At 32.3% G+C, this 16,615-nt stretch overlaps 1 protein-coding gene across 1 annotated transcript; it reads right to left on the reverse strand.

Moving 5' to 3' along the window:
* Positions 1 to 9,611: 9,611 nt before the first annotated feature.
* Positions 9,612 to 14,780, reverse strand: LOC137932316 (uncharacterized). Its single transcript, XM_068775924.1, has 4 exons — positions 14,691 to 14,780; positions 12,077 to 12,199; positions 11,003 to 11,156; positions 9,612 to 9,703 (listed from the first exon to the last, which is right to left on the reverse strand). The coding sequence occupies exons 1-4, from the start codon at positions 14,778 to 14,780 to the stop codon at positions 9,612 to 9,614; spliced, it is 459 nt and encodes a 152-aa protein (XP_068632025.1).
* Positions 14,781 to 16,615: the final 1,835 nt, after the last annotated feature.

Here is a 16,615-nt window from a genome sequence, read left to right on the forward strand (position 1 = left end):
TTTCCAAAAATGCTTTTAAAAAATTTAGCTCCAAAGAAATTCCTTTGCTATTTCCCATTGAAAATTGGAGCGATATGTGTTGGTATATTTATGAGTGTAAGTACATGTTTATGTGATAACTTTATATGCCTTTAAAACCTCAAAACTTATTCTAATGTTTACGTTGTTTCAAAGCTTAGTACATTGGAAGTTAAATTTAAAATTGTTGCAAGAAACAGGAATGTAAATTTATTGAGCCTGTGTTATATAAAAGTAAATGACATTATAACGAATAAAAATAGGCAATACAAAAAAAATTACTAAGAAAGAAAGCCATGAGTAAAAAGCGATGTTAGCTGGTATGATTTCGAAATAATAATTGTTAAAAATGCTAATGTCATATTTTAACACATTTATGCGTTTCTTTGAGCATATGCCCAAAGACTGAGGAATATGACTTGCGATCGTAGGTCGCGGATTCGATTTCGGGGATAGAGTTTTACACAATTCATTCTTTGTGCAATAATTATACGGGATTGCTTCTGCCTACGAATAAGTTTCCTAAGGAACGGTAGCAGCGTCCTCTGCGTACCATAAAACCACACTGCGATCCCCAACCTGCCTGCCATTCGAGGCGATTATGGTATATCCTCTCTTGATATCTTTAGTGGAGAACTATGCCAACCACTGGGTATCTATTGGGTGTAACGAAAATGCTTTTCTTTTCGAATAGAGTGAAATTAACACGTTGCGTTTATAAAATCTAGTTTGTGTCATTTTGTTTGACAGAGGCGATAATATGACGTAGCATTTGTGGATTAGTCGTATCATTTATTTCCAGGGAAATGTTCGCCTAAAAAATCTTCATGTTATCGTACAAAAGATATTATCACTATTTTTTGTTCTTCTCCTCAGTTGTCTCTCAGTACTGAGGGTCATGACTCTCTTGAAACGCCTTGACCAAATTAATGACAAGTTTTTTTTATACTATCCTATTCTTCTGTTTTTCTGGACCATAACAATATAGAATTCAGTAATTGATTCAACTCCACCAATCATCGGTTTATATCGTATCGGTCATTTGGTCTCTTAACGCCTATTTTGACTATAACCAGTAACATGTTGAAGTTTTCTATTTTTCTACGATATATTTCTTAGTTGGTCCAGGATGCTACTATTATTCCATGATATATATAACAGTCTTCTATTTCCTTTTAGATCAATAAGGCCGATTATGACTGGTCAATATAGAATGTATTGTAATATGAATTAATATATTTACATTGATACAATTCTTTTTCTTAATTTTCAGTGTATCGCAACAATCACTTGCATTGTACTGCTCGTCCAAGTAACAAAGATGGACGTACATGCGTGCCAGAAGTTCGTTTGGCGAGCTGCTTTCAGTTTTAACGTTATAGCTATTATTTACAACGTTATTATAGCCGTTATAAATTTAGTTTTAATTTGGGCTGTTTTTAATGTAAGCTCTGACATTTAAACCTTTACATATAATCCTTAATAATATACTTATAGCGTTTAATTTAATTTATTAAACACAATGGCAGTGTTCTTCGGTATTGTAAATACTATTGAAAATAGATAAGAAGTTAAAGGATTTGATAGCGTATTAGATGCGAATGCTTCCAATGGTGATTATAGTAAGTTAGTTTTTGTAGTATAGTTACCCAAACTCATTGATAGGAAAAAAAATTATACTATTGTGTTATGTGCATATTATTTATCGACACAATGACTTTCGGTTGTTAGTATGTGGTAAACTTTACTAATAGTAATGTGACCAAAATGCGAACTTAGTTAAGTAGTTTCAATTAGTTAAACTTGTAATTTAAAAAATATCAGCCTCTGTTGTTTATTCATTTATTTAATTTACTACCAATTATAAGTTACACTTTGCTGCGAGATCGAATCACATATGAGAGGATCTGCAGAAAAACTAAGATGACAAAGCTCAAAGAATTGCTTGGTGGTGGCGATGTGTGGGGCATATCGCTCTTGCAATCGACGGCAGTTGGTGTTGAAAGATTTATGAACGGTTACCACAGGCCGGTAGACGCGGAGAAGGTCCCCTACTTAGTAGATTGATGGTACAGTCAAGGTCGAGGAAAATCGCTGATCATCGATGCGATCTTTGGGAGATGCCCCCTGCAGTGTACATCTATTGACTGATATGATTATAATCCATGGTTACACTTAATAAAGTTGTGTAAGACATTCTATAACAATATATTAAGTGTAAATAAGTTTGTGAACTGTCAACAAGCTCCAAAACAAATGTAATTGTATCAACTCCGCTTGAATAACCAAAAGCAATGGTCGCCGATTCACTGGAGTATATTTTTGTTATTGTAAGGTTCTATAATATTTTCCATGAATAACTTTAGCTAGCTTTTTATATCCGTATTTAAAGTAACAAGTTACATTTTAGCCGGGGTTTTTTGTGGAGGCTTTTGGAAATTTAGAAAAATTGCCGTAGATGATAATTGAGAAATTTAACAAATTAAAAAGAAAGTAATTTTGGTAACCTGAAAAATTTTGGGATATGTGCAACAAAACATACACATTTAATTTAATATTTATTATCAAGTAACAATTGCAAGACTATTTCACTTTCCTTAAAATGCAGTGGCAAGTAAAAGTGAATGGGAACAAAAGCAATCGACTCACAATTTAAGTGATTTTGCGAATACCCAAAAAAGAAGTAACAAAAATCGTCTTGCGTTTTAAAAGATTTAATTAAGGATTTTTTAAATTATTTTCCGACCTTTATTAACACTTTTTATATTAAATAGTTCTTCTTTTTATAATTAAATGTTAACCAAAAATAAATTTCTTTTGCAGAATAAGCCCACTGTTTTGCTTTGTTGGTTTATTGTAACAGGAATATGGTTAGCGCAAACGTTTTTACTGTTAATTGTATTGCTGTGTTTATACAGCTTGGAAGTAACCCTCGGTGATTGGATACTTTCTATTTTATTTGGATTTTTAGCAATTGGTAAGCTGTTAAATGAATTTGATTTATTTTTTGAACAGTATTCTTAGATTTCTTTAAGCAGTGGTAAACTAGCAGTAGAGGACTTAGACCAACGATCGAAGATCGAACGAAGAGGAGTAGACCAACGATCGCGGGTTCGATTCCCGGGATACAATATTACGTAATTCACACTTTTTGCATTAATTATATAGGATTTCCACTGCTCAAAAATACTTTCCAGAGGCTAGGTAGCTTCATCCTATGCGTATCATAATACCACACTACCATTGCCAAACCGGCTGCTAAGTGTGGCGATGTGGTATATACAACCATAGATATCTTTGAGTGAGGCCTATGTCGTGCAGTGGGAGTCTATGTTATGAAACCACTTTTATTCTTTTTGTGTTTAATCTATCCTAGTTATTATTGTATAATCTTTATTATTTATTGTAAAATCTAATACCTTTCTAGATTAAAAAAAAATAAACTTTATTTTCAGCAATACTTATCTATCTATCGATGATTGTTTATGGCTACTGGCTGGAGATAAAATTTAAAAAAGTTGTTAACCCAACTGTAACAGCTGATGCAAATATTTCAACGATGTAATATATTATACATTATAAATAGTTTAATTCTGTTGTAATTGTGTTATGATGATCTGTTTACATGTAACAATTTAAACGTGTTTTCAAAACATTCAAAATAAATATTTATCTTTTATTTGTGATTGTTTAATTTCTTATGCACAGGAAATTAAAATTAAAAAAAATTAAATTTTGACTATTCGTTTGGTTTGAATTAATCAAGAAATCTGAACAGGAGAATATGGACTGGTGACCACAGTGTAAGATGTCCATTGGCAAAGAAGAAAGTCGACCTTGTAAATGTCGTTGCAAAACACTTGTTGTAAAAGTACTTGATAATTGGTTATAGGTGTAAAAGCTTTAAAAAGTATATTTAAGTCGCTAGTTTATTAGCACAATGCTTTAAGGCTCTTAAACCTATTTCTTATCAACCTGTATAAAATGATCACTCAAGTATGTTACTTAATTTATTTTTAATATTGGAATGCGACAAGCCAATAAATTCTGACAGCACAAAGCCAGCAGGGACAGATAATAAATAATAATATTTTACGTATATACTTCTTACCTACGTATGCAAGAGTATAGATTTTTTTAGTTGAATTAAAAAGTTTAATTAGTTTAATACAATGATAAAATAAGAAAAAAATTTTTTTTGGAAAGAGATTAAGCCGGCACAAAAGCAACAAAACCCAAAAGGATCTTAGAATATACATAATGTGTAATGGTCCATGTGGTTAATGTATGTATTTGATTATAATTAATGAAGATAAAACAGTAATCAAGTATCTTAATTTACACTCTAGTGAAAACATTCAAACCGGCTTTCATAGTTATTTTTATTATATGCACTGCAGTTTTATGGGTGGGACAGATTTCTTATCACAAAATGTACGATTTCATCTTTTAATAATTTATAATAATTAAAAATAAAAGGTGAGGTAATATTTCATTCGTTCACTACCAAGAATCGAGCCTATTTTTGAAAAATTTTGTTGCTCACTATATTACGCCATCTGTGCCGGTTTAGCTGACTTTTTAAAAAAAAAAAAAAAAACAAATAGTTTATGCTACATAAATGTTTGTACGACATTATGTGTCAATATTTATCTAATGTCGCTTGTAACTAAGTAAACAATAAATTAGATTTGATCCCGTTTTAAGTTCGAACGCTTGTAACTAAGTAAAAAATAAATTGGATATCAATCCGGCTTTAAGTTGAAACACGATAAGTTGTTTGTTAAACATGTTATTAGAATTATTTGTACCCAAGAAGTTCCTTTGTTTCTGTCCACTTAGTACAGGCGCTCAGTTTGTAGGGATATTTATGGGCGTAAGTATGCTTCTTCTAATTTCAGCCAATGGACGCCCAATAGGTCTCTCCACACTGACCGATCCTGCGCTACCTACATCCGGCGACTTTCCGCGACTGTAACTATCTTACGCCTCGCTTACGTTTATATGAATTGCGATATTTCTATATTTGTATCATCATCATCATGTAAATCGATAGACGCCTACAGAAACGCATCACCACTATTATCGGTTTTGCTATGCCCATAGCGACTTTCCACGGCCTTGATTACGACGTTGGTTCACCTAGAGGGAGGCTTACTCACGCTGCATCTACAGTCTGAAAATCGCCACTCGAGAATCTTACGGCTCACTGTAATTTTAAACGATTCTTGATACTTGTACGGTCCTATAAATGAGAATAATCTACTACCACTTTCCTTTTAAAGACATTTCGTTTGAAGTCTCAAGATATATTTAAGTGTGTATAGTATTTCCCAAATATAAGATTTCCATGATAAGGGCTGATGATTTTAATATTAGGCTGTCATGTTATGTAGTACAATGATAGATTTCGCTCTAAAATTTAAAAAGTGAATTATATTTTATTAAGAATCATAACTGGAAGTTGCTATTGTTCTATTACAAAAGAAGTCTGCGTGATATAATAATGATAACAAAGGGACAGTCTGATAGCGAGTCTATATTTTCTTTAGTCTCCCGTTTAGCGGTTAAAAGCTTAGTTTAATTTTCTCTGCAAAAATAAAAAAAACTCTAATGTTTGTCTAACAAGAACTGGCTTTGCAATTGCATTAACAATACAAAATTTATTTTTCATTCTTACGGGTATATTTTTAACAAACAATACACGTAGAAATTTCTATATATGTTTTTTGGGATTGAAAGTTATCATTATGTTATTTTTACTAAATTATTTCAATTATCATTCTCGCATTATTTTTGTTAGTAATTGGGAGTAGAAGAAAAAATTTTATTAAATTAATTCGTTTATTCGAGTGGCGACCACGAGTAGGAAGCCGCACCGTGGGTAGTCTGCCACTAAGCGAACCGACGATATAGTTAAGGTAACGGGAAGTCGAGATCTAGATACGGGCATTGAGTTCTTTGCCTTGCAATGGGCGTCCATCGGCTGAAAACATGAATAAGAATTCGTTTATTTACTTGCTCTTATAATTTCGCAGATAATAGCGCTACTTACCGGAGTTACAATTCTCATTCAAGTCATTGCCGTTCCCAGTGATTCGTGTGAAATATTTGTATGGCGTACCGCATACGGTTTCGGAATTTCAACCACCATATACAACGTTATGATTATATTCATAAATGTCTGGCTTATTTGGGCTGTTAAAACGGTAAATATTTATTAATATAAATAAGATATTAATATTAATTATTCAAGCCCATTAAATTGTTTAAGAAAAGTGTTAAGAGTACATTGCAGCGCAATTTTCATTTTAAAGTTTTACTAAAATTTATTTTAGTATCGAATATATATAGTATCGCTATATGTCTGTATATAAATGCTTTGACACGTGGTTTTATTTCTGACAAAAAAAAAACAAATCAATCTAAACATTTTTAAACAATCAAATAAAATACATTCAGTTTACAAACGCAATTTAGAGAAATTGCTGCTAAAGTTAGCAAGTAGCTGTCAACGACGACTGGCTTAATACGAAACGAATAATGATATAAAGGCAGTTTAGACAGGAAGTGCCTTGGGCGACAATTGTTAAGCCTTTAATGCTTTGAAAATTATTTAGTGACCGTTATTTAGAATTGTGTCAGCTAGTGGTGTTTGGAAATAAAGTGGATGCTCTGTGGGCACAGTTATATTTTAATGAAACTAAAACAATATTAGTAAATAAGTGTATTCTAAAAAGGACTGATTCACGATATTAATTCGTGGGTATTATTACTGGCAGACGCTCATTTTGGAAGAACATAACATAGCTCGTCGTTTTAATCTATTGACGCCGACTGCAAGGCATAGTCGTTTGATATGATGGTATGCAGAGGACGCTGTTACCAATCCTCTGGAAACTTGTTTTTGAAGTGGCAATTATATATAATTAATGCGCAAAGTGTGAATGAGACTGCATTGCGAGAATCGACCCCGTGACCTACTATCGCAAGTTTCGGTCCTCTACCACTGGGCACATTCACTAATTAGCACGCGGTGTGTGGATTATGCCATTTTATTATACTACGTTACCTTGTGGAAGTCCATCCTAAGTAAGAAAAGGACCAATTTTTAGCCACTTCCGCACATGCAGTGGTAGTCGTGCTATAAAGTGCACCGCCCGTCAGCCAGCAAACAATGCGAATTACACAACTGCCACCGTTAAATCACTCAACACGTGTTTCACCCCTCAACGGGGCATCTTCAGGAGTTATGTTACACCGATTAGTGCCAAGGACAGAGTCTCAGCCTCTCTCTCTCTCAGTCCTTTTCTTTCTTAGAAATGAATCACACTAGAACTTGACAACTACTTTATCAAATTTCATTCATATTTTATTATCATTTTTCAAATATTAATAAAAAGCAGAACATTTTAAGTGATGATAAAACTTAGGTAACATCCCTTTATATCCTGGATTAAGGATATTTCTGACAGTGATCATAAGAAGTTACCACTCAGTTTTTTGTAGGTTTTTCTTGAATCCGCGTACGGCCAGGCCCCTCACACATGTCTATTTTAAGCAGAAGGACGTTATTCACCAAAGTGTATGATGTATAAATAAATAGTTAACGAAATTAATGAAAACTTTTAACTCTTTCTTTGTTCAATTATCTTTGCTAATCATTTACGTTAGCCGTTAATTATAGACAATACGCAGATGATTAATTTGAAATTTCGTACAAGTACAGAAGAAGGCGACGGTGCTACTTGTCTGGGTAGTGATCGCTACCGTTTGGCTGGTGCAGATCTTCTTGCTGATTGTTGTGTTGCTCTACGTTCATGAACTAGAAGCGAGTCAGATGGCTGGTACAGTGTGTCTAGTTCTTGGACTAATAACTGTTGGTAAGAATTCTATTTCGTTTCTTTATATTTAAAAAATTAAACCTGGAACACTGCGCGATTGCTTTAGTATTATTGATATTATTTAATAAATATAAATTTTTATTATCAGTACAGTGTTTGTTGCAAATATAGATCTGGTTTGTAAGATAGCTTTTTTTGCTCCTGTGGAGACACAGTACAAGCGATATTCTTTCTGGCATCAGAACGAAAGGGATTTATACTCGAGTTATACCTTTTAAAACTACGCACCTAGATCTTCTTTGCCCTGTGAAAAGCATGTGGTATTATTTCGTGCAGCCAGGAAGCTTTCAAACATCTTAGACGGAGTTTCTCAGAATCGTCATCAAGGTCAAGGCTAGAGGGTTTTGAGTAGGTCACTATGTGTCCTGCCATTAAATGAATAAAGGCACCTCGCCATTTTACAATAGTATTCAGAAGCTTCGAGAAATAATTCGAAAGTTAGTTAAAAACGAAAGAAATAAAAAATAAACAATAATACAAACAAAACCGTACAAATGAAACATATGCTTTTTTTATACCTTTTAGTTCGGAAGTATAGTTTATTCAAAAGAGCTTGCATGCAAAATGTTATTCGTTCTCTACGTTGCAACTATGAATAAATTTTATTCCAATTTATATCAATAAAATAAATGTTTATGAAAAAATTACTTTTGTAAATCGAAAAAGACATTACTTCCTAACTTTAACTTGTATGTTTATTTGTTCCAGTTATTCTTGCTTATTTTATTTTAGTCGTCTTCGGACATTGGATGCAGTTGAGAAAAAATAAATCAGTCGCATTCACACCTTCGACTAAAATTTAAGTTTTAATTTTTTATGTATTTTTGAATTCGAATAAAACCTCCCAAAAATATTGTTAATTATTTAACTATTATATAAATGAAGAACTTTTGAAAGACTTTAATGAGAAAACGTGTTTTATTTGAAATTACAAGGGACGCCAACCCCCGAGCCCTTGAACTTTTCTTCTGCTACTTCTCTCAGCTCTAACGTTTTCCAAAGTGGTAGTGTAGTGATATTATTTATGTCGGAATACTCAACGGGTATTATCAACGACTGACGGCCCATATCGAGGTCACCTCGTAGAGGTCTTTGAGCATAGCATCTCCATGGAGCGTCCATAAAATAGTAGCATATAGCGGCCTAAGCCGGGGTATTCCCGGGAGCCTTTGAATTTCACCTCCTTTAAAAAGATTTAAGGCTGGGCGCTCTTTACGCCCTGCCTCCTCAAACTCACGGAATCCACAAATGCTATTTGGACAGCAGTGACAGTTCAATAAATTCACAATTTTTGATTAGAAAACCCAACACGGCACGGAGTCAACGTGGAAAATTATTCACGGTTGGACCATTTTTTTTTGTGTTTTTGGTCTTCTGTTTCTTCTGTAATTTATCTTCATCCGAAATGTAATATTAATAAGGATATCAAGTATGTAATTATAATATGACATACAAATACTAGAAAAAAATTTCATTGAATACACATCAGTCGGGCCATGTAAAAAAATTCGCATATTTTTGTGGAAATTTGAAAATCCGAAATCTGCTCATTGATAGACTGTTATGCGGAACGAAGTTCGCTGAGTCGATATAAAGTAATAGAAAAATGTTAATAAAACTAAGAAAAAAAGTAGCTTATTTATTAAAATCTTGTAAAACAATATGCCTTGGAATTATTTCAATTCCAAATTATATCTTATCGATGATCTTCTCGTCTAGATTATGTGCTTTTACCAATTCCTTTCGATGACTGTTCACTACGAGAATGAAGTAAACTGTCACTGAAATTAAGGATATATACATTATTATAGAGACATTTATCGGTTTGAACAGAAATTAGGTCATAAACAACATTGTTTTATACACACCCTGACCCACTGCAATTTTTTTAATTTTTAGGACCAATTTTTAATTTTTAATTTTGTGTTAGCATTTTGGCATTAAAATACATTATACCCCGCAACGGCATCAATAAGTTACTTTTAGACTAAATCCCCACACTAACAATTAGTTTGTATTTAACTATCACAAATATCTGTTAGTAAAAATTTACATGGTATAACAGATTTTGCTCGATTAGCTAGTATCTATATAACTTAAACATGTTATAAATCTAGAAAAAATAATGCATACATTCATGTGTAAAAGGTATACCTAAATTAAAAAAAGAAAAATGTGTAGGTTTATCATTTGGAACTTTGTGCCCAAATTATCCGAAACAATTATATAGTTCAGAGGCTCTCAACCTTTTCATCGCAGAACATTTTAAAATTTAGAGTTGGAAAGAAAAAGAGTTTAAAATGGAGCCGGAAATTTTTACTAGTAACAAAATAACTTTAAAATATCTACTATGTACGTTTATTAAATCTGTCTGCTTTTTAAAGTGTTGTGTACACTTTAAATTTACGTGTACACTTTAAGTTTACGAATTATGCGGCTCAGTGGTTGGGAATCACTGACGTAATTAACAATACCTTTTGAACCAAAACGTTAAATGAGGAACCTAAACTTTCACACTGTATTATGTCTATGAAAAAGAATCTCTGTTTTCCACGTCATAACTCGAGAATGACTTTATCGATTTCATTAATATTTTTTGATAAAATTCCCAATACTTTATAGAATGTTCTAATAAAAAAAAAAATTCGCGCGAAAACTTGAAAACTGATGAAATTTATATAACTATTAAAACTTATAACTATATAACTGTTAAAACTGTGTGTTTGACAGTTGCAGATTGCAAATTTATAATGCATACAAATAAATAAAATTAGGGTCTCTGTAGTATTTAAATATTTGATTTTTGATATATATATATAGCTGTAAGGTAAGTAGGGATAAGGTAGGAGTAACTTGGCTACTTTTATTTTAGAATAATTCGCAAACGAAAAAAAAAACTAAGTACATTGTCTGTTAAATTCCACGCGGATAAAGTCTCGAACACAGCTAGTAATCAATAAATAATGTTATATCACTAAAATAGGCAATATTCAATTATTTTTCTTTTTAAAAACCAACAAGGCAATTAGTTTTGCCATTACAAAATTTGTCTAGAGAGTTAGTGATTAAATAAAACTTACATATGTACCATAGCATGCCCAGGATGACAACAAAAACCCTGTTTCTTTGTCTCCGCGACGTGTACACCAATGCCAGCAGTATCATCATCATAAGCATTACTACCACGAATATAACAGCGTACCAGATCCAAATCGCAATAAGGAGAATGTCATTCTGAAATTATTTAAATTGCGTACATTTTTTAATTAACTTTGAATTATTTAGTAAAGCAATGTATAGTTCGTGCCCGGACGCTACATCGAAAGAAATTATGCTATCAGACCCATGAAGGAAGTTCATGGCGACGAACAACGGGTCAAAACTTTTATTCTAAATATTATTATTATAACTCGGGTTAAATTTACTTCGGTTATATAGATAACCATTTTAGATTTAAATATTAAAGCCCAAAGTTGCATTGTTATTAGAAATTGTACATCAAAAACATTAAAACTGCTTCAAAATGTTACTATAATCCATAGTTAACGTGGAACAATGAAATACACGACTACACATCAACACTGGCGAAAGATATTGCTATTAAAAGAAAATATCGAACGTCTGACATAACATTCTAATAATTTCTAATTCATTTCTAATAATTGCTTCTTGATCGGTCATCGACATCAATGTAGTTAGACGCACTGGTCTTCTGCTCAAAACCAATCATCATAAGTAAGAAAAGGACCAATGTATTAGCCACTTCCGCATATGCAGTGGTAGTCGTGCAACAAAGTGCACCGCCCGCCAGCCCGCTGACAAATGCGCATGCGGCAAACAATGCAAACTACACGACCGCCACCGCCAAATCACTCAACACGTGTTTCACCCTTCCACGGGGCATCTTCAGGAGCTATGTTACACCGATTAGTCTGGCTTGAGAGAGTTTGACTCTGTGTTTGGCACTAAAAATTTTGGTCCTTTTCTTACTTAGGATGGACTTCCGCAAGGTAACGCCTGATTCCATTAAATACCAATCACCATGTTTACCAGTGTTAACCATATATTTACAATAATAGCTTAATGATTACTTTTTAATTTTCTTATTCTGATAAAGTTATTCTTAAAGTAATAAGGGAAAATTATAAAATTACCGTATGGATACCAAAAAACAAAGCGACACTTGCAGCGAAGTAACAAGCCACGAGTAACCAGATCGTGACAAGCAAGTAACTTAAGGGCATAAAAAACGAGCAACCGTATGCCATTGGGTGGACCTGGAAAACAAAACTCATTACGTTTCTAAAAAAATTCCTATTTCAAAAAAAAATTGAAAACAACACTAAATAATAATTACATTCTATATCATCGTATACTATATACTATGTACTACGTACTGTCTACTATATACCATGTACTGTATGCTTACTTTAACACTTATACTACATGTACACACACCCACAACATACACACTCCGTAAATACTGTCATACTATTACATCCTATATTTCGTACGTAATTTTAATTAATAATATATAGTCCGTAATTGGCATAGTGAATCTATTCTTATTTTCAGCCAATAGACGATGACCGGTCTTGCGCTGCCCGCTTCTAGCAATAGCGGCGGCTTACTCACGTCACGTTTACCGACTCGCCACTCGAGAAACCTAACGCCCCAACGGCCATTGGTTGGATGTGCGATGTGACCACTGCCACTTCGTAATTATTTGAGTTACATCGGTAAAAAATAGTTCTTACATGTATCTTCTCATTTCTGATTCGGTATCTTGTGGTTTATATTTAGTTATGTATGTATTATCTGTTGTGATTGACAAATTAAATAAATAAATAAACGATCTAACCCTTGAAAATAATCTAATATTTCATTAAAGTCTCATTAATATACGTATTTTAACACTGATATATCTGAATTTAATGCGATATCAAACTACGAAAATATTGTAATTTTTAGACCTTAATGGACACTGCGCTAACCTAACATTAATTATAAAAAGACTAGCTGCTCCCGCAATCTTCGTTAACTTAAAGGACGCCCCCTCAAGGCCCTTGCACGTAAAAAGTAATAAAAACAACACTAATAGGTATAACATTAACATTATACATAAATTAATCGTCTAGCGGTATACTTATGATCTAGAGATTGTAAAATTAGTAAACATGACGGACGTATAATGTCATTGGTTGTAGTGTAATAATTTTATAAAAGGTAGTTTTATTTTTCTTAAATAGCAACACTACTCCGTCACTCTTTTGTGACAACTTCCGATAAAAGGAATGAGAGTGGTAGGGTTGAAACAGCGTTTTGATTATTGAGTCGGGAGCTCGGTCACTCGTTCGATAACCATCGAAGTGATAAGTTGTCTAGTGGAAACTATGCTAGTTGGCCTATAAGAGTATTAAAAGTGGAAAAAAAATATTTACTGTGCTCTTAATTGGAGTTTTTCTGATAGTAGTATTAAAATTAAATTGCGTATAAAATCAAAATTTTTAATCTGTCACACTTTTGGCTCCAGATATATCGTGATGTAAAACATATCTAGATTATTGTATCTGTTTTATATCTATCCACATTGGTAATAAATTACACGACACTAATACTATCAGGTTAAAATAATACAATGCTTTAAATATAATAAATGTTTTAAAACCGCATTTGTAGGTGAATCACTCGTTACAGTTTTTTTGAATAATTTGTAATACAAATAATGGCATAAAATACGTATAGAGTCGATATATATATAATGTAGAATCAGATATTATGGCATGATATTATTAAACCACATAACATAGTGTTATAAAAACATTTTAACTTTCGTTATAATATTATTCTGACATACATAGAATATATTTCATGAGAGAATTCCAAATATGCTACGTCTCTTTCTATTTACTCTAGTTGGAATTCTGTTGACGCGTGTTCCAAACATTAGGGTGGTATATTTTAGGAATCCCTTTAAGAATTCGTTATTACCGACTTTGGTTTCTTGGCCAATTATAAAGAAAGGTCGGCAATTTAAATATACTCATGAAAATGTTTCAATTTCACCCCCATACACATAATTTATTTGGAAGTACACCTAGGTTGGATGAAGTTAAATGTAAGGGCGAAAAGCTTTTCACGTATTCGTTCATTTTACACAATACATTTCGCTAAATTTAGTCATTCTAATTTAATGTACAAAATTAACAACATGCTATATATAAACGACTAAAGTAATTATAATTATTTAAGTTTTTATTACACAGTAGTACATGAAAATTAAAAACAATTCCACTAATACCGCAAACAAAATGTTAACTCTAAAATCTCTGGACTGAAAAATAAAGTGCTAGGAATTTTACACATTGACAATATAATATTTTAGGATCAATTGAAAGATCTCACATGAACATAAGTAATTCAATTTTGTAAAATACCACCGCGGAATTTACTATCCCGTCCTATTTGAAAACTATGGCTCTCCCCATTTTGTATTATATCTAGCAGTGGACAACTAGCCGATATCAATCTATTTAAATATAGTTTTACAGTCGAAGACCTCATGTTATCAAAAATATATATATATACTCGAAAATATGATGCAATTAATACTTACTGACCATTCATCAAATTTATAAAATGTCCAACGTTAAAGATCAGAATTTAGATAAACAATTTCAATAATTTTACAAATAATATCTGACGGAGTTGATCTGTGTACAAATAAAAATAAATAAACGCTTATAATAATAATAAACAAATACTTACTATGCCCAGAGCAGCAACTATCATAGATCCTGTTCTAAGGTCAGTACCAAAAAAAGTCGTTACATCAGGTAGATCTTCTAATGCAGTCATTGTGAAACGAATAATTTATTTACTGCTTCAATTTTCCATCTATTTCTAAAATCTGCCAAATTGACATTATTGTCACATCATGATTATATATTCGACCAACCATAGATAGATATTTTTGTGGTCTTTGCAATCTGTATATTACGCTTATATATTACTGAATCTTCTATTCAGTTATATATAAGCGTGAGTATTTATTCTTTTATTTTATGAAGACCAGGTAAAAAGCTTAGGTGTATATTCCAAATAGATTAAATAAAACTAAAATAAAGTTAAAATAAGTCAAATTGACTGATCAAGATTTTCTAAAACAAACATATTTGTTTCTCCTTTCTGATAGTAAATTAATTATGTTTGTGGCAATTTTACAAGAAATATTTCATGCGTACAATACAATTATACTTTTAATGCTTTAGTTAGAATTGTTTCTTTGTTTATTAATTTTTTGTTTAATAGTAAAACATATTGTAATCGCTAGATGTCCAATAAAACTGGTGTCTGATAAAAATGGGGTACATCGCTATGATAGACTAATAATTAATAACTGATTTAGGTATTTAAGAACAGAAAAAAAAAATAACACCCCACTAGGGGTAACGAAGAAATAGTGAAAATAGCGGAAATTCTGCATCTGCGGGCATCGCAAGATTATCTATTGTGGCGATATTTGCGGGGTGGCCTATGCTCTGTAAAAAAATGTAAAGTAGTCATAGTTGTAGATTGCAAACTATAGAATAACAGTGTCAGAGCTAGTACCGCTCATATCCATGTAGTTGTAAAACTTATGTGAACACAAAAGTATTTATTAGGATTATTAAACAAAATAATACAATTACCTCGTGTTTATGATGCACATAATCTCATAGACGGCTCACTCCTTTTTAATCATCAAAGAACTCAAAATAAAAGAGAGGTTGTGCTCGAGAGTTCAAGTACGAATCCTTAACTTCTTTGGTATGTCACCAGTACGTAATGAGGACGCAATGGAACATTTAGTGGTTCGAGACAAGCAATATTGTAGACTCTCTCAAACAAGAGGGATTGACTTTATCAAGACTGCCACTAATAACTCAATAAATGAATGTCCTTACTCCGCCAAACTCCGAGCTACATGACGACGCATATCAAAAGCAGCGAACGCACCAGAATTGTCCAGAGCATGAGCACAACCACTCCAACAAGAGTGCATTACTGAGATGTGATTATATTTATGAGTGTGTGCGCGTGCTGTATGTATGTTCGCAAACAAGAAAGCTACACAATAAAAATAATATTCATCAAAAATTAAGGAGCATCTGTTTATCAGCATATGTGAAGGATCATTAGCTTATTCACTTAGACGTTTTTAAAAATATCATTATTATCTTTAACTTCAAGAATGAGATTGATATCCGAAAAAAATTACGCATGAGTCTACTTATTATGTCTAGTACTTGTTTCACTTAGCTTAATAAAATGGTCAGAAAAGTAATATAAAATTGAACAGAACAATTGAAAACTTTTAATGCCTTTTCTTGTTTTAGTTAGGGGTTTGCAATTGACTTTTTCAATTATTACACCGGTATCGGAGCAATAAAAGTGACATCAAAGATGCGACAAGAGATGTAAATCGCTCAAGTGATTGTACAAATGTCTTATGGGAATTCATAATTGATTTTCTATATTTCAACAGTTATGTACGTCTGTTTATTTTTGATAATTATATCCCTGGTTAAATTAGACGCAAAACATATTTAAAAATAATTTGTCTTTGGTACACAGTGATTTACACTGAATATGAAATTTTACTTGCTCTCGTTGTGCGTTGAATGAGACAATAACTTCATTTATATAAAACA

Source organism: Battus philenor, unplaced genomic scaffold (assembly GCF_028537555.1).
Source record: "Battus philenor isolate CCGP_79_NKW_IND1 unplaced genomic scaffold, ilBatPhil1.0.hap1 SCAF_11, whole genome shotgun sequence".
Taxonomy (NCBI): domain Eukaryota; kingdom Metazoa; phylum Arthropoda; class Insecta; order Lepidoptera; family Papilionidae; genus Battus; species Battus philenor.

Excerpts from the sequence above, each read along its gene's own strand:
- LOC137932316 (XM_068775924.1), bottom strand. The coding sequence starts at position 14,780 with ATGACTGCATTAGAAGATCTACCTGATGTAACGACTTTTTTTGGTACT. Across the intron at positions 12,200-14,690 it reads TAGTTGCTGCTCTGGGCATA|GTCCACCCAATGGCATACGG; the intron begins GTAAGTATTTGT and ends TTTGTTTTCCAG. Across the intron at positions 11,157-12,076 it reads TGTTTTTTGGTATCCATACG|AATGACATTCTCCTTATTGC; the intron begins GTAATTTTATAA and ends AAATAATTTCAG.